The sequence below is a fragment of the Mesocricetus auratus genome, unplaced genomic scaffold (assembly GCF_017639785.1).
Source record: "Mesocricetus auratus isolate SY011 unplaced genomic scaffold, BCM_Maur_2.0 Super-Scaffold_100033, whole genome shotgun sequence".
NCBI classification, from domain to species: domain Eukaryota; kingdom Metazoa; phylum Chordata; class Mammalia; order Rodentia; family Cricetidae; genus Mesocricetus; species Mesocricetus auratus.
In genome coordinates, this window is record NW_024429213.1 from 7,907,018 (window position 1) to 7,934,258 (window position 27,241).

The window sequence follows — 27,241 nt, forward strand, 5'->3', positions numbered from 1 at the left end:
CATCCTGCCTCTGCCTCCCAAGTGCTGAGATTAAAGGCAAGTACCACCACATCTGGCTTCAATCTGAATTTTAAGATTGCTTTTGTTAGTTCCCTGTCAGTATTTATGAGGTTTTCATTGAATCTTAGCAATATGAATCCAATCTATAAACATGGGAGGTTTTCGATTTAATGTTTTAAAGTTTTTATTGTAGAAGTTATTGATATCTTTGATTAAATTTATGAATAGGCAATTTTAAGCTATTGTGAGTGAGCGATGTTCCCTTGAGTTATTCTTCAGTGAGCTAATTGTTGTATAAAGAATCTACTGACTTTTTGTGTCTTGCTACTTTTGAAAAGGTGGCCATAAGACCTAATAGTCATAAAGTGTAGTCTTTTAGATCTTTGAAATATAGGGTTTTACTGTCTGCAAACAGGGATAATTTTGCTTCTTTTGTTATCTGTATCTATTTTTATATTAGTCTCTTCCCTTATTGTTTGACTAAGATTTCAAGCATTATTTTGAGTAAGAATGGTAATACTGGACATCTTACCTTTTTGTCTTATTAATTTTATAGGAAATGATCTTAGGTTTTCTCTATACCTAATATTTTTAATGCTAATAAATGATTTCTTATTGATTGCTGCATGTTTATAGAACGCCCTCCAACTCAACTCACACTCTTTTAATTATGTTTTAATATGTCTAAATGGTAGTTTAAAGCCGGTTGGTGGTGGCGCATGCCTTTAATTCCAGCACTCAGGAGGCAGAGGCAGGTGGATCTCTGTGAGTTTGAGACCAGCCTGGTCTACAAGAGCTAGTTCCAGGACAGTCTGCAAAGCCATAGAGAAACCCTATCCTGGAACCCCCCCCAAAAAATATATGTCTAAATAATATTTTAAATTGTTGCAAATCTTTTCACATAGTTGATAAACTTTATTTCTTATATTTGACTCTATTACATGTCTTAGTCTTAGTGTCCATATTTTTTATGTTAGGATACATACACAGAGTTGATTTTTGATTTATTAGTTGTGTTATATCCTGCATTCCTGCTAAATTCAGTGCTGGAATTTTGTGATAGATTTCCTCATGTTTTTTCTCATGGAAGACTGCTTATGTGTTAACAGTGCCATCTCAAATACACATCTTCTTTTCTAATCTGGCTTTCTTGTGGTACACAATCTAGAACTCTACTACAATATAAATTTATAACTGGTGTTGAGAACAAATGTGTCATCTTTCTATTAGAACGCATTTGGTCTTTTACCATTATGTCTGATGTCAGCTGTGGGAATTTTCTTGTAAATGACTTTTTTCAGATCAAGAAATTCCTTTCTATTCCTACCTTACTCAGTTTTGTTGTTGTTGTTTTCAGGAGTGAATATTGTATTTTATCAAATGTTATTTCATTGTTAAAATAATTATATATTTTACCTTTAAGTTTATTAGTAGTCAACTGTATTGATTTCTGTAGTGTTAAATCAATTCTGAAAAATTCAGATCAGTCTGTAGTTTTGTTGTAATATCTCTAGCTGGTTTTGATAACAAGGTTACACTGATCTTAGATACCAAGTTGAGACATGTTCCTTTTCATTTTGAGGATGAAGATTTGTGTAGAATTGACATTATTATATGTTTGATAGCATTAATCAATGCTGCCATGTGGGTCTAGAATTTTCATTGAGGGCTGACTTTAACTTTTGAAGTATTTTTATTAGTCCAGAGCACTTTTCTTCTAGCACCTGCTCCCCTCACTTAGTTTCATGGAGGTTCAAGCTATGTATACCCAAATCACTACGAAGGTAAGGAACCGCAGTACTCCTTGTGTAGATTTTTGAAGCTTTTTCTGTGCCTTGCTCTTTCTTCTACTGCCCAGAATAGTCCTCCTCCTTCATCCTCTTGAAACAGTAATCTGTCTTCTCAACCCAGAGACACCGTTGTGCTCTGCTTTGTCTCCTCTGTGTTGGAATTGGGCATTCCTTCTAGAAAGAATTAGTTCAGTAGCTGAAAAATATTTGTTTCATACGTTTGTTCAGCTTTCTAGTTCAGTGGGAAAAGAAAGTTCTCTTCCAATTAAACGTCCATACTTAGAAAAAGTCTCCATCATGGTTTTTAATGTGATTTCAAAGAATCTTAATTCTAGTGACTTCTAGAAAGGAAGTCGAATTCCTTGTCGAATTCTGTTAAATATGATCAAGCTTATCTTATTTCCATTGATGCTGTAGTTAGAAAATTATCTCTACACTTCCAATGTGGTTAAAAATAGAAATTTGGTAGGAACTTACAGTGATGAAAATTAATAATACAAAAGTATGCCAGCAACAGGTAACATTTACTTAGCATTTTAGTTGTATAAAATGCCTTGCTAAAAGGTGTCTCGTTTTTCTCATTACAATTCTATTATATAGTTTCCAAATTATGCCAGTTTTGCAGGCAAAAGAACTGAAGCTTGACAGAGGTTAAGTGGCTTGTTCAGACTAGGAAAACAATCAATTAAGTGGCCTAGATTCTAACGTCATATTGTCAAAGTCCAGGTCAGCCTTGTCAGTCTCCAAGGTCTTGTTCATAATCACCACATTGTATTGCCTTTAAGTGGATAGGCAGCTCTGACAGGTGAGGAATCGCCTTCAGAACTTGAAGTCTCAGATCTACTGCTTGGGGTGGAGTGGAGGGCGGCGTTTCCAGGTTTCATAGAGCAGTCTTCTTCAGTTGCTGTCTCAGTGCTTTTTCTACTTTAAAAGACCATGGCATCCGTCTTTTAAGCAAAACTTACATGAAGATTCTGATGACATCTCTATGTCTACATATGATTGGAACTCTAAGAGAACCTATTGGTAACCTTGTTTTCCATTGATTATCATTTTTATTGTAGCTGGGTTAAGACAATTTTTTAGTAATGAGGAAGTGTCGTGGAACCAGAGGACACTACTGGAAACATGGTAATTGTGTTTATAATCACAAAGCTTCCAGTAATTTTTCTATGTCTGAAATTATTTCAAAGTAAAAAATCTCAGAAACAAAGTTTACTTTAAAAATAGCTGTTCTTTGGTTTAGCCACTGGTTGACTATATTAACTTGTTTCACTCTAATTTTATTTCTAGTTATTTTTAATTTCTATTTAATATTTTTAAATCATAAAAACCAATTTGATGGCTCTAAAAGTGAACTGTGAAGTCACATAAATGTATTCTATTCCTGATTCCTTCATTGTTAATCATTTTCAGTAGCTTTTGTTCTTTGTCTTTCAGATTATATAATTTTGTTTCAGTATTATAAATACTGTATTGAAAACACACATAAACACATCCCTCTTTCTTGATTGAAAAGTGGCATGTTTTATATGCTACTTTGCATCTTCCGTTTTGAAGAAAAGTAGTTATTTTATGATTTTCTCCATAGCAGGCTCGCCTGTCCATGACCTGCTATGCTAATCACTCTTGAACTGTACATATAATTCCCTCTTTCCCTTCTGCCTCTACCTTTCTTCATATGCCCTCCTGGTTTTCTGCTCTTTTCACTCAAGAGTAACCTTGGCCATAAAATATAAAGCTAGAGAGTATACAGTCTTCCTAGGGACAGACATTTAATAAGGTTTGTATATTTCACAGCATACATCATAAATTGCAACAAGGTTAAATAGTTGGAAACAAAAAGGAACATAGTTCAAGACTATATTCATTGCATAAATGAGATTTGGCAATCCAGCACCTATCACACTAGTCAAAGCATTTCCTACAGAGAAAGCTTCTAAGAAAATAAATACTATACAAGAAGTAGCTTCACAAAGCTCTTTTTTTTAATTCAGAAAATTGATTCCATGTGCATGAAGTCAGCATTTTCTCTCAGCAGGCACTGCAACTAATGACATTAATGAGACCCATGCCATATTAAAAAGACTGAAAGAGAATAAAACAGGCAAAACTGATAATTTTAAAAGGAAATTATTTCCAGTGGTCTGTTTGAACATTGTAATTAACCAAGAAAGAAAATGAGAAAAGGACCTTTTGAATTGTGGTTCTTAGCACTCCATTAAGAGTGACTCAAACTATGTGAATTGGGACAGTATAAAATGAGTGCTTATGTTTAAGTGGGAGAGGCATCCATATTCAGCACAGAGGTATAGATTTATTTCAGGGTATCTTAGACTTAAGGGAGTATTATTATCATTTTGGTAACAATGCTTTTTAAATCTCTACCATTTTGACAAGAGGATTTTAAAATAAGTTATACAGGAGAACAAACACTAAAATTGACTAATAAAGCTTATACAGTAAATAAAACAGCTAAGAAGACCTTTTTGTTATTGCTGTTGGTATACTTTTTTAGCTCCAGTAGAGTATATCAGTGTTGCTACCCTTGAAACCAAAGCTTTATAATTTGTAACATGTAAAATAATACTCCCCCCAAAGAGAGCCAGTTTTGAATTACTTACAAAGTCAGTTTTATCCTGGATCCCTGATATTACATCATTAAATTTAGTGAGAAAGATGCTTCTTAGGTAGGTTCATTCACAGCTGGACTCTCCTTTTCTATCTTTTGTGCCTGTTCTAATTTGTTTTTCTGTTGCTGTGATAAAACATTCTACCAAAAGCAACTTGGGGAGGGCATTATTTCAGTTTACACTTCCAGGTAATAGTCCATCTCTCTGAGAAAGAAACTATACCCACAGCCCTCTACTTAGATTTCAATAGCACACCATACTATTTCAGCAACAACACAGAAGTCATTTCTGTTCTAATTCATTCCACCTCACCCAGCCCATTATCTGAGACAAGCCCTTTAAGCTTATCGCTGTTCCTTTTGTACCTAACAACAAATACTATTTCTTGACTTTATAGTCTTAAATATCATCAGTTATCACCTTACTGTTTCAAAAGATATAGCTCATCTATTAATTGCCTCTATATTCCTTCCTGTTTCTCCTTACTTTTCTTTATCCAATTCTTTTTTATTTATATTTTTTAACTTTTTAAATTTTTTTTACTCCATCCTTTCTCCCCCCTCACCTGATCCTTCCCACTCCTAACCTCATCCACCCAGCCCACCTGCAAAATCTATTCTGTTTTCCCATTTCTAATTATTGACACTTGAGTTATTGGCATAATGTGATATTTGTTATAATTATTGCTCATGAATAAATACTTGGCTGTGGTGAGTCTTTCTCTGTCCCACCAAATAACCACATGGAGACTTCTTATTACTTATGAAAGCTTGGCCGATAGCTTAGGCTAGTTTCTAACCAGCTCTTATAACTTAAATTAACCCATTTGTATTCATTTATGTGCTACCTGAGACCTTTTACCTCATCCATGTACTGTCCATCCTGCTTTCCTACTTTCTCCAGGCTTCCTGGCATCCCTGCCTTCTTCCCAGCGTCCTCTGTGCCTGGAAATCCTGCCCAGCCATTGGCCATTTAGCTTTTTATTAAGCCAATCAGAGGAACACGTATTCACCACGTACAGAAAGATTATTTCACAACACTTAGGTTAGTTCTTTGCTGAGATTTTTTGTGTCTTGTTGATTATTTATTCATAGGTTGTCCCCCTGAACTGTGTGACTTCTCCCAGTACATTTATTGTTTTTCATGATAACAGAGGGTTCCGCTCTTGCTACACCTTGGCCTACTTGATTGTCATTGAAGGAGTTCTTAGGGTTTTTTCCTCTGTTGGTGTTCCTATTTTCTAGGTTTCCCATGTTTCTTAGTTTTATTTTTCATTTAGTAGAGTATACTGTCTAGTAACTTCCTGAGAAAAGGTACTTTTTAAATATGTGAAACTGTGTTTATTCAGTTTTATGCTTTGATCAATAATTTAACTATGTGTAGAATTCTTGGTCAGATGTAACCTCGCAGTGTTTTGAAAAAAATATAGCGTATATATAAAGACTTATACATTGCAATTAGCTTGTTCACATCAAACCTTCCAGTTGTGTGACATAGGTATATCCTATATCATCTCTGCCTGTTTCTTCATCTAAATGTCAGGTCTCCAAAATTGCTGAGAGGATTTAGTGAGCTACATATTTCATTTAGAAAAATATCTGGCCCCGTTTCTCTCTTTTGAAAGCTGTAGTGATATTCTCTTTGCTCCAGTAATCCTTGAAATTTCTCAGTGATATGTTTTAGTGTGGACTCTTATAAAAATCATTATGCCTAGGAATCATTTTGTATCTACAAACGCATTGTTCTTTGGTTGAGAGGGGGAAAAAATCTATGACTACATGCCTCCAGTTCCTCTGTTTTTCCTTTCTGGTTGCTGTTATTTAAATAATATAGCATATATAATTAGCCACCATTTCTAACCTTTTCTTTCCTTCTCTATCTCTTGTTCCTTTGCCCAGGCTTTAGTTTTTTCAACTTGATCTTCTAACCCATCTATTTGACTCTCCTATCTTTGCTCTAATTTATCTAATTTCCAAAGACACTATTCTGTTTTGCTTTTAACTTGTCAGTATTGTACAGATTCATATCATTATTACCTACTGTGTTAGGTTTTTTTTCATTGCTCCAACAAAGCATCTGAGAAAGAAAAACAATCCTTTAAGTCAGCAAGATGTATTTGGGTACACAGTACCAAGAGTTTTAGCTCATCATGGCAGGGATGGCATAAGCAACTTACATAATGGTTGCCAAGAAGGAAACACAGAGAATGCTTATATAGAGGGCTTTCTCCCCTTCTCCCTTTGGTTTACCTAGGAGTCTAGCCTATCCAAGGAAGATCCTCTTTCCATAGTTAATTTTTGGAAATACCTTCAGAGTAACAACCAGAAACATGGTCTTACTAATCTAAATGTTTCTCAGTCCAATCAAGCTAACAATCAAGATCAATATCACTGGTCAACGCTTGTCAACTTGACACCCAAACATGTCTCCTGAAACTGTGATGTTTTACCCATTCCCCTACCCCCCAAACACCTATCTAGCTTCATATTGCAAAAATATATTCATTCTATCTCCAAGAGTTCTCTTAACAGACAAAAGCTGTTCAAAAGCCCAATTTCAAAATCTGAGACTCCATGCAAACTCTTAGCTGTGAGCCTCTATAAAATCAAGAAGACATCAGATATTTCCAAACTATACGGACACAGTGTACATGTTTGTACTACAAAGGACAAGCAGAAGAGTAGCAAAAAAAAGAGTAGGACCAAAACACCACTGAAAACCCACAGGGAAAACATTAAATCTTGTAAATCTGTATGCAGCTTCCAGAATAAATGGTGGTGTCATATGAGTTCCAGGGGGCTTGGGTGGCCCTGCCCCAGTAACCTTAGCAATTGCAGCTCGTGTATCCACTGTTGTGTCCTGGCTTTGTTCATTGCCATTAGCTATCCTCAGCAGATATTCTGTGTTCCAGATATCTAACTTCCTAGGGTCTCCACTGCATCTCTGGCTTTACTTTAACATCTTCCTGAATTTCCCTCTCAGGAGCTGCCTATGTGGACTGTCGTATATTGCCTGGCCACTGAAATCTTGTTCTGATGCCTCCAAGACCCTGCAACTCTTGTATTCTGCATGCCTGTGAACCCAGCATCCCGTGGACTATGCCAAAGTCTACCACAGTCCTAATAGGAGGCAGGACCCTTTAGGCCATGGCTGCGGTGACCTGAGTGCCTGAATTACTGTGTGAAGGGAAATGCATTCTTATGCAGCTCTGTATAAACAGAGAAGTCTGGCCTTTTTTAATTACTTGTTGTTAAAAAAGAAACTTTCCACTCTTGAGGCTCCAGTGGTGTGTGGTCTGGGTAATACTTGAGATTCTTTCAAGGCATCTTTCCTGTTCTCCCAAGGCAAAGTGTTTGGCTTCCTCTTAATGACTCTAACCTTTTCAGCACTCACACTTTCCTTGGCTCCAGCTTTCCACATTTCTTTACTGAGCAAATTGCAAATTTTTCAGATATTTCTATCCTCTTTTTGCTCATGATTTCCTTATGAATTTGGCTAAAAGCAGTCAGCAGTGTTCATTCTCCAGGCTGAATGCTGGGCTGTCCTGAGACTTCCTCCGTCACATTAGTCTACCGCTTTTCAAGTCAGCTTCAAACCAACTATCAAAGCAGGGTTCTTGCTAGAATGTAATGTGCTCTCCACATTCCTAATACCATTTTGGTGTGAGTTCCCACCAGAATCATTAGGTTATGTTTATAGCATTCTAGAGTTACTGTAGCCCACATCTCAAGACTCTTCCACAATCCTTCCATGAATCAGTTCCAAGACTTCTGAACCACATTGTCAGATGAAACAGTAACACCACTTCTCTGGTACCAATTTCCTGTGTCAAATACTTGTTCAATGACTGCGACAAAATATCTTAGCAAAACAACATAAGAAAAGGAAGATTTACTTTGGGTTTCAAAGGCTTCATCCATCATGGTGAGAAGAATGTGGCACAGGTCACATCATGGTGGCCAGGAAACAGAATGTGTGTGGTCACTGGCTGCGTTGATTTTCATCTTTAATTCCATCTATACCCCCCAGGATTGTGCTGGTGATGTTCAGAAAAAGTCTCCTGCTCATTGTTAATCCTGTTTGGAAAACACCCACACAAACACACTTTCATAGACACATCCAGAAATGTGCTTTATTAATCATCTGTGCTTCGACCCTTTCATACAGCTCCTCCTGTTGTGGTGATCCCCTACCATAAAACCATTATTTTTGTTGCTACATCATAACTCTAATTTTGCTACTGTTATGAATCATAATATAATATAAATATCTGGTATACAGGATATCTGATATGTGACCCCTGTGAAAGGGTTGTTTGAAAACTCCCAGGAAATTGCAACCCAAAGGTTGAGAACCACTGTTCTAGGTGCTTCTCAGTCCAATCAAGTTAATCAAGATAACTGTTATATTTATCATATTGTATTTGACATTCCCTTTGTTCAGCTTTTGTGAGAAATGGCCTCATCAGAAAGAATTTTTTGTATTGACTTTTTCTTTTCAGATGCTTTCTTCATATCTGATTTCTCTTAGTCAGTCAGTCATTCAGTCAGTTTCTCTGTCCCTGTCTGTCTCTGTCTCTCTCTCTTTCCCTCCCTCTCTCCCTCCTTCCCTCCCTCCCTCTTCTCTCTTTCTAGGAGGCAGTATTAAATTGTTGCCTAGAAACTCTGGATATAGGAGTAACTTAACTATAGGTGATTAGAAAGAACTGAGCCATTTTTGACAGCCCCATAGCTGTCTAGTATCTGTAGGTTTGGCTTGGTTTTGTCTTAAGCTAGTCAGTTTAATAGAGAAGAATCTTTTGAGTGTCTGTCTTGAGCTAGAGGTGTACCTGCTGGGAGGATGCCCCACACAGAAACATCTAAGCCTAATTATAAGAGTTCCACAAGACAACTTAACCACACGAGGCTGAGGCTGTTTATTTTAACATGTTTGACACAGGAAATTTCTAGTTGACTCTACCATTTAAGTACAACACTTCATTTTGATCTGAGCTATGCATCTGGGGTCCAAAGTCTCCAGAAAGTAAGAGAGGAGTAAATTACTTGGCCACAGACTGCTCCTGTACAAGTTTAACTGGTACTCTTGTTTTCTGCTTTACCAGCACTACTACCCTGAAAATTCCTAATGCCTCCTATATCTGCACTTCCTTCAGTAATTTGGGAAGCATGGCCAACTTGTTTGTTCACAGGGTTCCATTGTTAGAACCACTATATGTTAGGTCAGGTTGTACAAAGAAGTAATTGTCAGGAATGATTAGATGCATAAGACATTTGTTGGGAAATGACCAATGAGGGAACTTGGTGGGTAAGGATCCTGAGGAGGCTGAAAGAGCACTTACAGGTTATGGATGTCTGAATCCTTTGGTGATGTGAAAAAAGAAATAAATGGAGAAGAGAATGGGAAATTCCTAGACAGTTTCAAGGGTGTTTTGACCTCTATGGCATATTACTTGGAGTCCTTCTGCCAAAGTTGTCCATCGAAGTCCCTTATCTCACAAGGATAAACTTGCTTTGGTATGCTCTTTTCCCTTTTATTAGCAGCTGCTTGTAGCATTTCTAAGCATAGTCTTAGTGAGAATGCAATGATGGATTTTGTTGCATGATATTCACTGGGGAAACATAAACACACCACTCACTATTCACCCTGTCTAGGGAACTGACAACAGGTCAAAATAAAAAAATTCACTCAAGCCTAGCTTATGGAAGCAATGAGTTTATAGGAGTGTAGATAGGAATTTATAGGAGTACAGTTTCTAGAAATGCTGCTTAGAGGAACATGAGTGGCTTAAAGGCACCACTGAAAAGCATAGGTGGAAACCAATGGAAGCTGTGTCCCTGGAGCCCCTGCAGGTAGCAGGGCTTATCAAAGTCTGCCCTCTTCCCAGAGTTGTTAGTGCTTATATAACCTTGCAAAGGAGCTTGTAAACCATAGGACTTTCAGAAGCTTCTTAGCTTTATAAGTTTTCGTTTACTTCCTGGGTTGTGTATGTTTCCTTTACTTCCTAATCTTACATGAGCCTCCCTCCTCTCCAGGAAGAGTGCTTCTGTTGAGAGGAAGTAGTGAATAATAAATTCATTGTGTTCTGCCTCGTCAGTCCTTTACACTTCCTGCCCTCATAGATTGAGGGGCACATCATAATAATAGCCACATTTGGAGTTCAACTTCCTTTGATCTCCTAACTGACCATTTACTTTCTCCTATCTGAAATTTGTTTTACCTATCCAGTATACTTCTGCCTGCTAACTTCCTGTTTTAAGCTATTGACTTTTAATTCATTTGTTGAAATATTAGCTGGCTTTCAAGAAGTACTAGAGATTTGGGTAGCTGGGGGATGGGTTTTATCAAAACATATACATGTCTGAAATTCTCATATAATAAAGCAAAACTATGAAGAATTTATAGAAGTAGAGAAATGGGTGTTTAAACCATTGATTAAATGGAAACACTAGTTTATTTACTCATAAAGTTCAAATATAATTTATTGAACAATATGTGTTCTATTTTTGTTGTATTATATGACTCTCTAGTTACCTCTTCCTATAAAGTAATCCTATGTGAACACACACTAAGGCCTGGCGGTGACTAACCTTAGTTATTTTGAGTAATGGCAAGGAATAGGTAAATCACACCTCGTTGGCCATTCCATGTAGATCCTCCTTTTTTGGTAGGAGCAGAGGCTTTGTGCCATAAGGGAGAATGTAGCATGACTTGATATCCTCCTGGTTCTATATCAAGTGGTATAGATACCCTATAGCCTAGAGCCAGGGAGCATGACATCTGCCAGCTTTCACCAGATGCTGAATGGACTTGGGATAGACCTTTTACCCTAGAAAGCTGAAGATGGCAGTTCTTAGTCAGCTACCAAACCCATCTGTGCAGCTCGCTTACAACTCAGAACTATTTGGAAAGGGGTAACTATACCCACTCAGCTTCTTCTCCTAAATGCTCTGAGTTTAGCTGTAAGCGTAGGTAGAGGACTGACTGCTCCATTGGCTGTTTTCACCTATTCACTATAGGCCTTCCACAGTATCTGCTGGTCACCTACTCCACCCTTTTACTTTAAGGTAATCTGAAATCCAGTTCTCTCTGCATTGTGGAGGCTTTTCATTGTTCTTACCCAGTTTCTGTAGATTGTACTGAATAAATGCTTCTCTGTTTGTTGTAAGCCTTTTGATCTGTCTCCAGAGACTTTAAATGAATGTATTTGTTGGCTCTAACCAGCTAAATGCAGTAAGACCTCTGTACCTGCAGGGTGTGCATCCAGGGACTCACTCAACCATCGGCTGAAAATATTTGGGCAGAGCTGTGTGTGTACTGAGCAAGTAGAGGCTTTGCCATTATTCCCTAAATAATACAGTATAACTACTGCTCATACAACATTTACATTGCACTGGTATTATAAGCAATCTAGAGAGGACTTAAAGTATAGGTTACATGTAAATACTTCGCTGTTTTATATAAGGTACTTTACAGCCACAGATTTTGGTATGGGGGTAGGGTTCTGGAAACTCTCCTTCAGATACCATGGGAGGATTTATATGTCTCTCCAGGTGACTAGCTTTCCCTGAGCTGCTCAGACAGCTGTCTTAGAACTCTACCTAGTCATTGTGCTTTAATGATTCTGAATTAAAAGTAATTTTCAAAATTCTAATCAGGTGACTTGGACTGAAAAAACAAAGATATTAGGATTTAATTACTAAACTTTGATTAAGCTTTTTTTAAATAATGCAGAGAAATAGCTTACCTGTAAGTGTCCTCCTGAGAGTTGATCGGTTTAAGAAGTACTGTGTCAGGGAATTAAGAACATAGATTCAGGCGTGGGGAAAAGGCTCAGTGGGTAAAGCGCTTGCTGTGCAAACATGAGCACCTGACTTTGTGTCCCCAGCACCCACCTACAAGTCAGATTATGGAATACACTGGTAGCCACAGCACCTGCAGGGAAGTGGCAGAGCCCTGGGTCTAGCAGAACGGTGAGCTCTAGGTTCACTGAGAGGCTCTCTCTCAAAAACTAAGATGGAAAGGCAACGTCATCTTCCGAGATCCACATGTCCCTCCATGGGTGCGTCACTTATGCATAATGTGTGTGAGGAGCACACAGAGAGAGAGGGGGGGGAGTGAGAGAGAGAGAGAGAGAGAGAGAGAGAGAGAGAGAGCCCTTAGGTTCAAATCTTTGTTCTACAGTTTATTCTGTCATCAATTTACTGAATTGCTCTCTTCCTTTGTCTCATATAAGTATTGTCTACCTCTGAAAGTTGTGAGGATTAAGTGGGTCAACCATTTAAAATAGAACCTGACTCATAGTAACATACCCAGTACAAGTTTAGCTGATGCTTACTGTTGTGATGGACAGGAACTCCTGATCTCATCCGTGCATTATTTTATCTAGACCAATAATGATAGGGATAAGAGGAGTCCCCATGCCCAAACCCTGAGAGCAAGGAATTGCTGGTAGCAGACTGCCGATTGACAGTCCCTGTTGTCACCATCCAAACTATCAGTGAAGCAACGGTGGGGAACAAAGCAAAGAAGCTTGACTGAAGGAAAGGGGACGGGCAGAGCTCCTGAGTGGATCAGAGTGAGGAGTGCGCTGCAACCTGCAACAACCTTCTCCCTGACTACAGCAATGCGACAGCCCCTGGAAGACATCACAGGAGTGGACCCTGGTGCCTTTTGACAGCCAAGTGTACCCAGCTCTCGTGATGGTGGGAAGCTGAGTTAACAACCTGATTGGGTACTTTTGGTGGGATTCGTGTTCTTTCCCTCCCACTCCAGGCTGGACAACTGTTCTCTCATTGGTCCCAATTTTCACCTTATTTTTTATTTAAATTAGAAACATGCTTGCTTCACATGTCGATCTCAGCTCCCTCTCCCACCTCTCCTCCCTAGCCCCCCCCATGTGTCCAGGCTGAGAGAGAATCCCTCCATATGGAATGGGCTCCCAAAGTTCATTCATACGCCATGGTAAACACTGATCTACTACCCCAGGCCCCAGAGATTGCTGAGGCCTCCTCACTGACACCCAAATTCAAGGGTTCTGGATCAGTCGCAAGCTGGCCTCTCAGCCATCAGTCTGGGGTCCAGGAGCTCTCCCTTGTCAGGTTTTCACCTTATTTTTATGCACACACATTCAGCCAGTCAGGAAGCGGGTGGCTCAATGTAACTGAGTGAATGAGCATTAAAGAAATAGTCTTGTTGAGGAAAAAGAAAAGGAAGACTGCCTTCAAGACCAATCAAAGACAGAGTATGGACAGAGAGAGAACTCAGTAAGGCAACCTAAAGAACTCAACCCACCGCTACAGAGGGACTCAGTAATGCCTCAGTCTCCAAGACCTCTGCAACTAGTAGGCATTCATTCCTGTGGCTGTTTCTAGCCTCCAAGACCCACCGCCTCAGAGACTGCTCCAAAGACCTGCAAGAGTAATACCCCGAAGCTCCCAAGAGTTCAAAACTATTCCACTCTTAGCAGTTTCCCAGAGACCTGTTTTTCCAGTTTAAAGTTGTTTGATCTCATTTCTGACTGTTACTCCTGTGATAATAAAGTACCTCTCCTTCATACACCCTTTCCTGTCTGCCCACCTCATTCTTGACAAGACAACCTCCAGCAACCACCTCAATAATGTTATCTGTATACATAGATCTTAGTGATATCCTTCTTCCTCGATGAGTATAGATGATTTTTAGTTCCCTCTAGTGGAGGAAAATCAGATATACTCTTTTTAAAAAACCATTTCTTTCAGAATTGTGATTATTTAATCTAATTACTCCGTAATAGGTAACCTGTAGTAAACAGATACACATATATAAATGTCTTTGTTAAAATTTTCATGAAACCTTTGTTCTTAAGGTTTGTTTTCAAGAAAAACCTTAGCACTATATAATAATATTAAATAATGTCGTGTATAAACTACACAATGGCATAGAAATGCTAGGCATACACTACTTTCCCTAAAACTGGTGTATTCTGCAATCATGATAACAAAAAATGTCCAGGATAATATCCATACCCCTTTGTTGCATATAAATTGTATGTCTTGACCAGTCTCTAAAAAGTCTAATCAATGTGAATATGACACCGAGAACAGATTGTCTTGAAATTTGGATGATTTCAGCATCATCTTCCTTAGAAAGTAGGGGATAACAGTGCTAGATTGGGAATACAAAACCTGTGCTCCTCTTTCACTTGGGTTATAAATTAGCCATATGAATCTAAGCATGGCACCTGCCTATCAGAGCCTCATTTTCTTTATGAGTACGATATGAACATTAAAAGTGGTGTTACGATGATGGCTTACAGTTACGTTCATTTTTAGAAGTCTGTGCTTTAATGAGACACTTCTATGTGACAACGATATGTAATAGACATAGGTCGAATGGGTTCTGGGTGCTCAGTGTTGTCTTCCAGCAAGATTTTAGAAAGTTTAATCACCAGCAGCGGGCTAAGTTGACAATGCTGAGATCTTGAGGCATGGGGGGGGGTGCAGGGTTGCTACGTCATCACAACAGCATGTGCCTACCTGTGCTGAAGATTGTTGGGGGCAACTGTAAGGCAAAGTGTAAATGGGATTTTGGTGAATGAGTGGCTTTCATCAGGGTAAAGAAGCATGTAAAGTATTAAACGGGAAAGGAACATTTATTGCAATGCATTTCATAGATTTTTTTTCAAGTACATCATGAACTTTGACCAAATTCACCCTCCCCTACCTTCCAGTTTTTCCACCAATCCTTCCCACTAGTCCTCTTTCTTTTCTGTGGGAATCAATGTGGAAGTTCAAAAAGAAGGTGCCTTTTAAAGCACACAAGCATGGGTCAGAGAAGCCAAAGGGAAAGCAGCTGAAATAGAGTGTAGGTGTGTGGGACCTTTTTAGAGAAAAGGGAAAACGCCTTTAGGTTCCAATTATATTACTAAATAGGTCTGTGGACTCTAGTTAAGTCATTGGGGGTAAAAATCAAAGCCATCCTGAAGGATTATAACATTTTACTGCATGGAACAGCGCATTGAAGGGGTTTGAAGTAATATGATAATATCTGCTTTAAACTATGAGAACACTTTAGCGCATCGAATCAAAAGAAGAAACTGACTGTGAAGGAGCCTGTTAGATGATCCTTGCTGGGATCCAAACAAGAGCTGGTGAAGACTGAAACTGGGGAAACAGCAGTAAGAGGAAGGGAGTTTTGACAAGTGATGAAGAAATAAAATGGACAGGTTTTGGCAGCCGTGACTACAAAGTGGAGGAGAAGCAGTGGCTTGTGTAAGGATGACTCCAGGAAGTGCCTAGATGAATGATTTCCCAAAAAGTTATAGATGAAAAGTAGCGTTAAAGAGGACATCAAACCGTGTAACCGCGCGGCTTGCTAATGGCTGTTCACATTGTCATCTTTTCGTCTTTAGTGGTTTCAAATGATTTTGCTAAAGATAGGAAGGAATGACCCACCCAAAAAAATGGTCAGAGAAAAAGAATCATACCCCATGTCATGCACTGTGCAAAGTGATTTCACATGCTATGCAAACTGTCTATGCTTCTCCACAATTCTGGGGGGAAGTTTTTGTCTTCCTCTTCCCATTTTACAGATGGGGAAATTGAGGTTCTACAGGCGATACAGCTACCAGTTGTTTGAGACAACTTTTTAAAATGGACGTTTTGACTAGAAGTCTGTTATACTATCGTAGCATTAACCACCTTCCTGAAACTGTTAATGCTTGAAAGGATACATGCCAGATCTGTAGGGTAGCGTGACCAGCCTAGTTTGCTGTGACTAAGGGTAACTTCTAAGGACACAACACTTTCAATACTATAGCCTGGAAAAGTCCTAAGCAAACCAAAGAAGCTGAAATGAAATTTTATAGCAAATGAGCCGTTATCTAGAACGAGCTAACTAATCTGTCCATCGTAGTTGTTTACCATAAGGCCTTTTGTTACTACTGAGTGAACCCTGGCTCTTCAATGAAGAGGAGTCGAGGTCTGCCTTGCATTTGTCTGTTTCTCCTAGCTCTGAGGAGCCTGCCTTGCTGTGGCTCCACTCAGCTGTTGTGAATCAGACAGGAGAAACCTCTGCCGCCCAAACCCGATTGTTAGGGAAACTTTTGTTGTCTTCATCCCCACTTTGATGAACTGGCAAAAGAGCTTTTCAAAGAAAAAAGAACAGAGATGAAAGATTGGTTATGAGTGTACGCTCTTTACAGAGTAAGAAACGCACATTCTGGCACTCTGCCTACAAAAAACTAGAGAAGAGCTTTAGTGTCATTATTTGGCAGACACTCCAAAATATATTTATTTCATTTTGTAAACATTTATACACTAATTAGTACATACTTTATATTATTTTGATATCAAAATATGAAACAGCAAATTGGACCACATAGAATGTCCCCAAGGGAACTTCTCATAATTTTTTGAAGCACAGAGAAATACAGTTAATGGTAGTTTTATCTCACATCTCACTTAGCACAGTGCTAGGTTTGACTGCAAACAGATAAAATGATATGACTTGTACTTTTTAAAACCTAAAGAATTAGGCGGGTGTTGGTGGCGCACGCCTTTAATCCCAGCACTCGGGAGGCAGAGGCAGGCAGATCTCTGTGAGTTCGAGACCAGCCTGGACTACCAAGTGAGTTCCAGGACAGCCTCCAAAGCCACAGAGAAACCCTGTCTCGAAAAAACCAAAAAAAAAAAAAACCTAAAGAATTATTCTCAGAATTGATCGTTGCAGGAGTACAAGATGGAGCCTGAGTTTCCGGGTTTGCATATTGCCGGGAGCCTGAGTTTCCGGGTTTGCATATTGCCGGAGGTGGATTAGACAATTACCTTCCTGACTCTAACCTCACTCATTGTGGCTTCTGTGCTTCCTTTAAATGTCACTGCAGACTGTTTGGGGACAGAGCACATGCTACTTCAACAGACTTTCTGAATGATCTCTGACTCCAAATAAATTCTGAATTGCATATTTAGATAGCTACTGCATTTTGCGTACTATATTTCCTTTTTTGATACTTCCTTATTTTTTTAAAAAAAGTGAAATTAAAGGTTTGTTACAAGGACAGGACAATATAACATGTATCTAAAAGTTATTAAAAAACTGAGAAAACAGAGCCTTTTCAGAAGGCTGTTCCCTTGGACCAGAGTTTCATTATGTATAAAGCATCTTTTTGCCACTTTCCAGTAACTTTTGGACGATTCTACTTTGAACTAAAGATTTTCTAATGTTTTTCAAAGTTTTGTGACTGGTTTAAAAAGTTAAGACTAAATGGTTGGCTATTTGCCTGTTAGCAAGCTTCTGTTGATAATACACTTTGAGTTTTGTCTGTAGACTAAGAAAATAAAACATATAAATAATTTGGTGCTTGTATGTATAAATCTGCAAGTATTATCTCGATCCCTGATTTTACAGTGTTTATTAAAACAATTATCTTATTATTTCCATTGCTGTTTTCCACAATAAATGTTAGATATTGATCCTTTTCGATACAAATTTGCTTCATGCTTCTTTTTGAGACAGTTTCACTCTGTAGCCCATGCTTAGGAGTTCTTCTGCCTCAGACTCAATTTGCTGAGATTCCAGGTGCAAGCTGCTATGCACAACTTTTACATTATTCTATGAGATATTGTTGACAAAAGGATTTTATGACTAGATGGAGAAACCTATATAACTAAAAACCTTGATAATAATTTCACTGTACCATAGGGATTCCTGATCTTGGTTATTTGCTTATTTGTATGTTGAAATAAATCACAGGTTGTTTTCTGGGGAAATTATTGGCCTTACTGGCAGTATTTCTTTCAGTGGCTCCTTCATGGAGAAAGGTTTGGTAGAGAGAAGTAAGTAGTAAGGAAATCTGTCTTGCTATGTGTCGTTTAGGAGATCCCCACCTATCAATAAATAAATACAAATAGGAAATAAATCTAGATAATATAATCAGGAAATATTATGCACTAGGTGTGTGCCTAATGTTTGTTACTTTGACAAATTAGTTGAACTGTCATTTTAATGACGCTTTCTGTTGCTGTTTAAACTTTATCGGATAATTTATGTATAATAAAATAAACCCTTTTACATCTGCAGTTAATGAACTTTAACAAATGTATACATTTCATCATCTTACAAAGTACCCCTATCTCCCGAAATGTATGATACTTTTTAAGACTTTAATATTGAGAGGTAATTGAAGCATAAACTAGGGTTTCTCCAGTTTCCTTTTATAAAGTAAAGAATACCATGTTGAAACAGGTGTCTGGTTTTTGTCATAAAATGTCCTGATCTTTGCCTCTTTGGTTTATACCTACCACAAAAGAAAAGCAAGCAGAGAGCTGTACCTATTAGAGGCATTAGGAACATTGTATTTAGTTACTATCATGCATAAAATATACTCTCAATAGTCGTTCATATATTTGAGAAAATGAAACACTGAAACTTGATTTGGTTTGGATTTCAATTGCCTTCTCTTTTAGCTGTCTGATTAACATCTGCTTTATTAGTTGCATCTCCAAACAGACTTCCACCATATTCATGGTTGAGTAATTCCTTTCGTAAAAGACTGAGAGCTATATTTTCTGAGACAAATAATTTGGTTTGTTTTTATCTACATTGACTCTTAACCATAAATGGCTTTTTAAGCAAATACCTCTCTTTAAAGACACTTTAATATCTCTGAAGATTAATATTAATAAAGAGCTTTGAATTTTTCACCTGGAACATTTATTAATATCTAGCTAGTAAGATCAATGATTTTTAGAACTTAAATATGGATTAGGAATGACCTGACATTTTTATAACTTAAATCCAAAGTAAGTAAGTGACATTTTAGTCAGTTACTTACCAAGTCATCATAATGAAAGATAAGTAGTTGTCACAGTAATTGGCTTTATTTTATAGTTGATTGGTATTTGTACATATAGTATTGACTTTATTTTAAATTCATTGTTAAACATGGCAGTGTGCTTTAATGTGTTTGTTTCAGTTACCAGAATCAAAACTTGAGAAATACATTACCAAAATCTCATTAATTTTGGAATATTCAATGCACTTGAAATTAATTTCTAATTAATGCACATTTGTCTAGTTAAGAAACAAACTAAAACCCTTTTAGTCCATCATTTCCAATTCCTTTTCTTCATTCAAAGGACAAATGAGATTTTAGCTTATAGGTTTAAAATGTGAACAAGAACACAAAGAAATTAGAAAATGCACAGAACTCTACAACTGTGTGAAAAGAGATAATGAAATTTGGAGTAAAATGTGTAAAAGATCAAAGAAGTAATGATCTTGCAATTAACCAAAATGTTTGCATGAATCTGTCTGAGCCTTTGGTCATCACTGGTTGAAAATGTCTTTCTTAGCCCTGGTGGTGTTGCACATCTTAATTCTAGCACTCAGGAGACAGAGACAGGCAGATCTCTGTGAGTTCAAGGCTATCCTGGTCAACAGAACTAGTTGAAAGACAGCCAGAGTTACAGAGGACACCTTGTCTTGGGGAAGAAGGGAGGAAGGGAGGGAGGGAGGGAGGAAGGAAGGAAGGAAGGAAGGAAGGAAGGGAGGGAGGGAGGGAAGGAGGGAGGGAGGAAAAAAAAGACAAGATCATTTTTGATTTACAGAAAAATAGCCGTATTAAAACAAACATGACCTGCACTTTAGCCTTCATATTGGTTATTATATAAAGGTGGAATTCAGCAGCAGAAAATGACTTTACTACTGTAACTTCTCCAAAGTTCTGCTTAGATTTTTTTTCTTAAAATATCATGTGGTCATTAGTTTTATGACAACAAGGAAAAATATTGTCAATACTGATTTTCATTTACTTATTTTGTTATTAACAAATATTCAAATAAACACATTACTACTGGCCTTAATTATTTCTAGGACAGCATTAGGATATTCTGTTTGAGTTTGGTGCTTGAGTCAGCCCTTAGTGATATAAGTTAGACATTTAGAAGTGGATGAGAATATTTCTGTGTGTTTGGTCAGGAAGTCAGTGTCTGGCTTCTGGCCCTCTGTGGTGACAGTGCAGCAGAAGAAGCTGGGTGTCTAACAGCCTTGCTAGCTACATAGCCAAGCCTGCATTACCATACTAGCTCCACTCTCCAGATGGATGTTGGGACATAAGTAAACTACACAGTTCTGCAAGCCATTATGATGTAATATCAAGAGCATTGGGCTTTTGTTGTTAGTCTTGTCCTCTCCTGACCAGTTATATGAATTTTCAGCAGCTTACATCATTGAACCCAGGACCTCAGTTTCTTTCTATGTAAAATGAGGACAGACAGACAGACAGACAGACAGACAGACACACACACACACACACACACACACACACACTAGAGTGGTCACAATTAGTCAGTAAGTACTTGAAGAGGGTGTGCTTGAAAATCACAAATGATACATAGTAAATCCTCAAATATTTTATTGTGTAGTCTACTGTTAAATCTATAAAGCCATTCTATGTAAACTATATACAGTGATGTTGACCATGCTTGTTTGGTAAATTAAACAAAATAAAAATGAATCTAAATGACAGAACAAAGAATTTAGATTAGCAATAGTGGGAAAACCAGATTTAGTTATTGATAAGATGAACTACATTATTTCCTTTTATAGACATGGTCTTGAGTTGCACATAATTGAACTTAGATTCTTTGTTAATGACTGGCTGCAAATGCATGCCTAAGAATTGCAAAGAGAGATTGGGTATATAGCTTATGAGTGGAACGCTCACCTGTGGCATACAGGTATGAATTTGATGGGGGGGTCACAGAAAAGGATAAGACTTAAAACAAATCAGGCTGGTGAGATGGCTCAGCAGGTCAAGTTGGTTGCTATCAAGCCTGATGACTTGAGAACATTCCTGGAACACACAGTAGAGGAAGAGAATTGATTTCCATACATTGTTCTCTGACTGCCACATGTGACCTTGTCATTCATGAGCACATGAACACACAGTTAAATAAATAAATGTAATAAAAAATAAAGCAAATGAACTCATCTAGACCTGTACCATTCTAATTTGTAGCTGCTATTCACATGTTGCTGTTAAACACATAAATTGTGACTAGACTAATTTTATATAGACTGTAAGTGTAAGACATATACCGATCTGACACTAGGGAAATGTCCAGAGATCTACAAAGATGACCCCAACTAACAATCTAAGCAATAGTGAAGAGACTACTTTAAATGCCCATTCCCTATAATAAGATTGATGACTACCTTAAATGCATCAGAGAGCCTTCACCCAGTAGCTGATGGAAACAGAAGCATACACCCACAGCTAAGCACTGAGCCAAACTCCTGGAATCCATTTGTAGAGAGGGGGGAGTGATTAGCAAAAGGGTCAAAGCCAGGCTGAGGAAACTCACAGAAACAGGTGATCTGAACAAGGGGAAGCTCATGGACCCAAGACGGATAGCTGGGCAACCAGCATAGGAACAACCCAGACCCCCTGAACTTGGTTGTCAGTTAGGAGGCCTGGCCAATCTATGGGGTCTCTGGTAGTGAATCAGTATTTATCCCTAGTATATGAATGGACATTGGGAAGCCCATTCCCCATAGAGGGATACTCTCTCAGCCTAGACACACGGAGGAGGGCCAAACCCTGTCCCAAATGATGTGACAGACTTGAAGATCCCCATGGAAGGCCTCATCCTCCCTGGGGATCAGAAGGGGAATTGAATGGGGGTTGGTTGTGGGCATGGGAGGATGGAAGGGAGAGGGAACTGGGATTGATAGGTAAAATAAGATTGTTTCTAATTTAAATTAAAAATCCAATTATCAAAAAAGACGCATACCAGATCTCAAGGAGCACAAAACTATTATTTTTTTTATTTTAAGTAAGTGTTGAAAATACTTTTAATATATTGGGTTGAATATGATGCTATTAAAATAGCTGATCTAATCTTCATTGAATGTTCCTCGGCAAACTTAACTCTTAAATGTAGGCTTTTAAATTCAGATACAATGATTCAGATTACTGTTTGAAAGCTAAACATTTTTGAAATTGCTCTTTCTTCGATTACATTTATAAATACCAAACCTAGCTTTTACCCATTGTCGAATAAGTTTACTGCAGAATTGTAGCACTAAGTGGTACCCAATTTTTATGAAAGAACTCTTCTAAGTGGAAGTAAAATGAATAATGAAGATATTTTTCAGCAAAATTATTTTTAAACTTATTACTGAAACAGCTTCCGTAGCTATTCCTTATTTAAGAGACTGATAAGCCAGGCCTAGTTCCGTACTCACTTTATTGCTCTTGGACAGCCCAAGCGTCTTAAGAAATGAATAATAATTTTAAGATTGTATGGCATGTTTATTTAGTTTTAATATGTTACTGAATTGAGCTATAACATTAAATATCATTAGTGCCTCTTTTAGAAGGAAATTAGTTCAATGAATGGGATGGAGATGCACGATGTGAAAGACACAATGAGTAAAAGGAAAGAAGGAGAAGGAAAAGGGGACGGAGTTGATTAAATACGGTTACACGGTTAAATGTAAGGGCACCAAATACACAAATAGAGGATTGAGCATATCTTTCACATTTTTCCTAGGAAATTGTAAAAGTAAGTATGTTGGGAAGAGAGGAGGAGGAGGAAGGAGAGGTTGACAGTGAACAAAGTAGTCACACTCCAGGCAGGGGTGGCACCCTTCAGCCATGTTCCTCACAGGTGTGTTCCGTGCTAGTATCTGTGAGCACTCAGACAGTCGTACATCAACTTTCCAGTTCTTCCTTCCTTTGCCTCATGAGGCAATATGTAGGCAAGCTATAGTTTTAATCCACTGTGTCGTCAGAGGCTTACCAGCACTCAGTGGGTGCATATTCCTTCAGGTCATGTTCACACATTTTGAAATGACCATTTTGAATTTCCTATTTTGGGAGTCTACAGCTAAAATGCACAAAGAATGTATTTGTGCTTTTTGAATTACTTAATTTAAATATTCATCTTTATTTGTTTCTTAAAGAATGCTTTTTGATTTGCACTATTTACTTGATACTTGATTTCATAGAAAATTCGTCTTTTACATTGCTGTCCCTATCATTTCAAATTTATTTTCATATTGTCAGACTTGTGCTATCCTGTCAGCACTCTGATTTTACTCTCCAAAATGTCAGATCTAATGACATTTATGCCGCTTTGTTGTTGGAAAGCAGGGGCCCCAGAAATGCTTTGCTTGTTCGGAGTGGTGGGGATTAAGACTAGACCCAGAGCTTGTTCAGCTGTTCACCATGCCATGTGCAGGGGGGACTTGGGCAGTTCTGTTTCTACTAAAAGCTCTCAGTGTAACAAAGGTGTCGTGTAGCAAAAAGTGATGGGAATTGAAGCATGTTGTAGTTACATGAAAGGGGCAAAATGGAAAATAAACTGAAGAGCGGGAAAGAGACCAGCCTTTATTGTGGCAAAACACTCACTGTGTTTGCTTTATGACTCCAGCATCAGAGCCCAGAGTTAAAATTGCCATTCATCAGAACAGAAACTAATGTGAAGGAATCACTAACGTGGAAAACAGAAGCATGAAAGGGTGACTTCTGATAGAATGAGAAGCTAGGGAAAACATAAAAAGAAGGAATAAAACCCTCAAGCTTCCCCTGGAGTTGGGAAGCAGATCATTCTTGAGAGGAGAGAACCATGCAAGCGTCTGATTGATGTGTGGCTCAGTTTGACCCTCCAACATGCTTGTTAAGAACCTGCCTCAGGCCTGGTGGTGGTGACACACGCCTGTAACCCCAGCACTTGGGAAGGAGAGGCAGGCGAATCTCTGAGTTGGAGGCCAGTTTGGTCTTCAAAGAGAGTTCCAGGATAGGCTCCAAAGCTACACAGAGAAACCCTGTCTCGAAAAACCAAAACCAAAACAAAATCAAACCTTCCTCATAGTTAGCATCTCCCTGTGCAAGCAGGCAGCTGCTTCGTTCTCTCCGACGAGGCCTTCCCAACTGCTTCTGAGCAAAGAGGCATTTTTCCTGGGCCTCCAGTCTTCTCTTTTGAGGTCCACACTGAACCCATCCATACCCACACTTGTCCCCCTTAGCCCCTTCCCACACATGCTGTGCTCTACATGGTCCTTTCCCGCTTGGCTTCTTGATGCAACCTTGGCACTGCCCTTTGATGTCAGTTAGTAGCCTCTGAAGGTACTGCCGCAACCGACTCCATTCCCATTTTAGTCGCTAAAAGGAAGCCCTTTGTAAAAGTTGGTACTTGGTGTGCAGGTGGCAAGGACAAAGGCAGGCATCACAGCCAGTTTCTCACTCCAGATCCTGTGGGCTTCTTATCAGTGCAGTGCAGCTCACAGCCACACACACGGGGTTTCCTTCACACCGACAGTGAGCAAACAAGCAAAACCTGCTTTGGCGCAGCCATTTCTTCTGCTTTGTTTGCCAGATTCTTCAACTGTGATCACACTCACACCCATAACACAGCTTAATGGAAAGATTGCTGAGTTTGGAGCCAGGGTTCAAAATTCACTCTTGGAATAGCTGTATAACTGTGTGATCATGAACATGTTTCCAAGCCTGAGTGAGCCTCCTCATCAGGAATGTACCTACCACACAGAAATGATCAATTTTAATCTAGCATTAAATAGCCGTCCCATGCATACTAAGTTCAGCCCTGACCTGTCACATCCTTTCATAGCTTGAGTTCCAAGACCCTGCCTCGGGACAACAAGGTAATGAAGAACGAGAAAAGATGGGATCAGGTGGTCTGTGCTCTCGGATGGAGAAGCTGCAGTGCTCCTCCACCCCCAAACTCAACATGGTTGTTATATATAGCCAAACCTAGAGGGAGGGTTTATGGTATACAGTTGAATCAAGGAGGCTTATTTATCAAATCATAGCAGGGGCTGTAGGGGAACAGTTATCAGGCTGTAAACATAGTGGGGGGGGGAAGAAAGCTACATTTTCTGCATATACTGTTACATTCACGTTTGGACCGGGAGGGAAAGCTTTGTCATTTACCTATGCCTGAGTCAGGGCAAGTATTGCCATTCCCCATGGGTCTAAGGCATTGGGGTCCTTGATGTGTCTGTGTCTGTGTCAATAGCACACTTTCGCTCAAGACATCACTAGTCCCATACACCAACTGATCTCTCTTTGGAATTTTCCCAGTTCAGAATGTTCATGGCCTTTTCTCAAATTCCAGTTTTCTCCACCTAGATGTACCTTCATTTCCTCTATACCCCTGACTTTCTTATCATTGCATTATTGGTCCCTCCTTTTCTGATGGGGTCTATTCTGTAGTGCCTTCTTTTATTTATTTTGCCTGTATGTGAGTAGCTTTTGTAAGGTTCTACCTGCAGCCATTGCTCTTGTTGACAGGACTAAGTAGCATTAATAAACCAGAAAAGAGATCATGTTATCTATTGCTTTGTGTAGTCTGTCCTTGGTTCTTACTTTCTTGTCTCCCTTCTACATTCAAATATAAAAACACCACATTGTATTTTATACATCACTAAACAGGTATAGCACTAATAGTAATGGAATGCCCCTACTGTTAATTTTGATTTCCAAATAAGGCCTGTTTGTTGTTGTTGTTTTCGTTATGAGATACTCTCTCAGGTAGTTCAGATTGGCCCTAAACTCTCCATCTAACAGTAAATAGTCTTGAACTCCTGATCCTGCTACTTTTACCTCCCAAGTGCTAGGATTACAGGCATGTATCACAATGCCCAACAGGTATTACCACATTATCTGTTTGTTCTTCAGAATAACATTGCAAAGTACTTAAAATATCCTGAGTTATCTAACATATTTTATAGATGATATTAAAAAATGTTTCCCAGGCTAGGGGTGTAATTCAGCAGGACAGTGCCTACTTATAATATACACAGCCCTGAATTCCATTCCAATCATTGCAAAAACTAATTAATTCGAACTTTGGCTCCGGGAATAGTAAGCCGTACTACTTCCTTTTGTATTTCACATAACTTCTATGATATGTCTATAAATGCTACATTTTATTCTTATCTGACTTAAGGAAAACTAAGACAAAGGTCAAATTCAAAACCACAAATTGAGTTACTTATCAGCAGATCAAGGAAAGGTTATAAATTTGGAGGCAGAAAGGTGACTATAAGTTTGTGGGAAATATACATGTGCTTATTTTACTTTGGGACAAGGTGTTTCTTTGCTCTAAGAAAGGAAAACATTTGTTAGTAGGAGCTTCCTCCCATATATAGGTGGAAGCTGACAAAAAGTATAAAAAGTTGTATTGTCACAGTCTTGAAAGGGCAAGAAGATTAGCTTAGTTTAAAATGGGGGATTTCATCTCTTTAGTCAGAGAAGTCATCATGTTACCATAGATCATATCCATTCATTCATTCATTCACCCTTCACTCTAATTGTCTTTTGTTCCTACCTAATGAAGTATGTCGTATGTTTATTTTGCAGATCTAAAGCGGGAAGCCAGTATCTGTCATATGCTGAAACATCCACACATTGTAGAATTATTGGAGACATATAGTTCAGATGGAATGCTTTACATGGTTTTTGAATTGTGAGTGTACATTTTATTTCTTGAGTAGAGTTTTAAGTGATGCTGGTTGTAGAAAATCTTAACACCTTTCTCTTCAAGTTTAGCAACAGTCGTGGACTCATCTGTTTCAAGAGACCTGAAGTCACAGGTAAAAAAAGGATTTTCTCACTTAAGGTTACAAGTGGTGGAGCAACAAAAGCTGGGCATGTCAGGTACATATTTTCAGCACACTTCAGAGAAGAGGCTCCAAAAGGAACTAGAGTTTAAAGGGATAAGACACCCCAAAATATTTGGTTCACATCCTACTGAATAAGACAGAGAGGAGAGTAGAGGATTCCATGTAGGAAGTCTCTCTGGAAACTCA

General features: G+C 38.5%; 1 protein-coding gene across 11 annotated transcripts in view; it reads left to right on the forward strand.

Moving 5' to 3' along the window:
• Window positions 1-27,241, forward strand: part of Cask (calcium/calmodulin dependent serine protein kinase) — a 315,809-nt gene that overhangs the window by 98,533 nt on the left and 190,035 nt on the right. For all 11 annotated transcript variants that reach the window (XM_040733749.1, XM_040733750.1, XM_040733751.1 and 8 more), the window contains exon 3: window positions 26,793-26,898. In XM_040733749.1, the coding sequence (XP_040589683.1) occupies window positions 26,793-26,898 (106 nt within the window). The remainder of the gene's footprint in view (window positions 1-26,792; window positions 26,899-27,241) is intronic.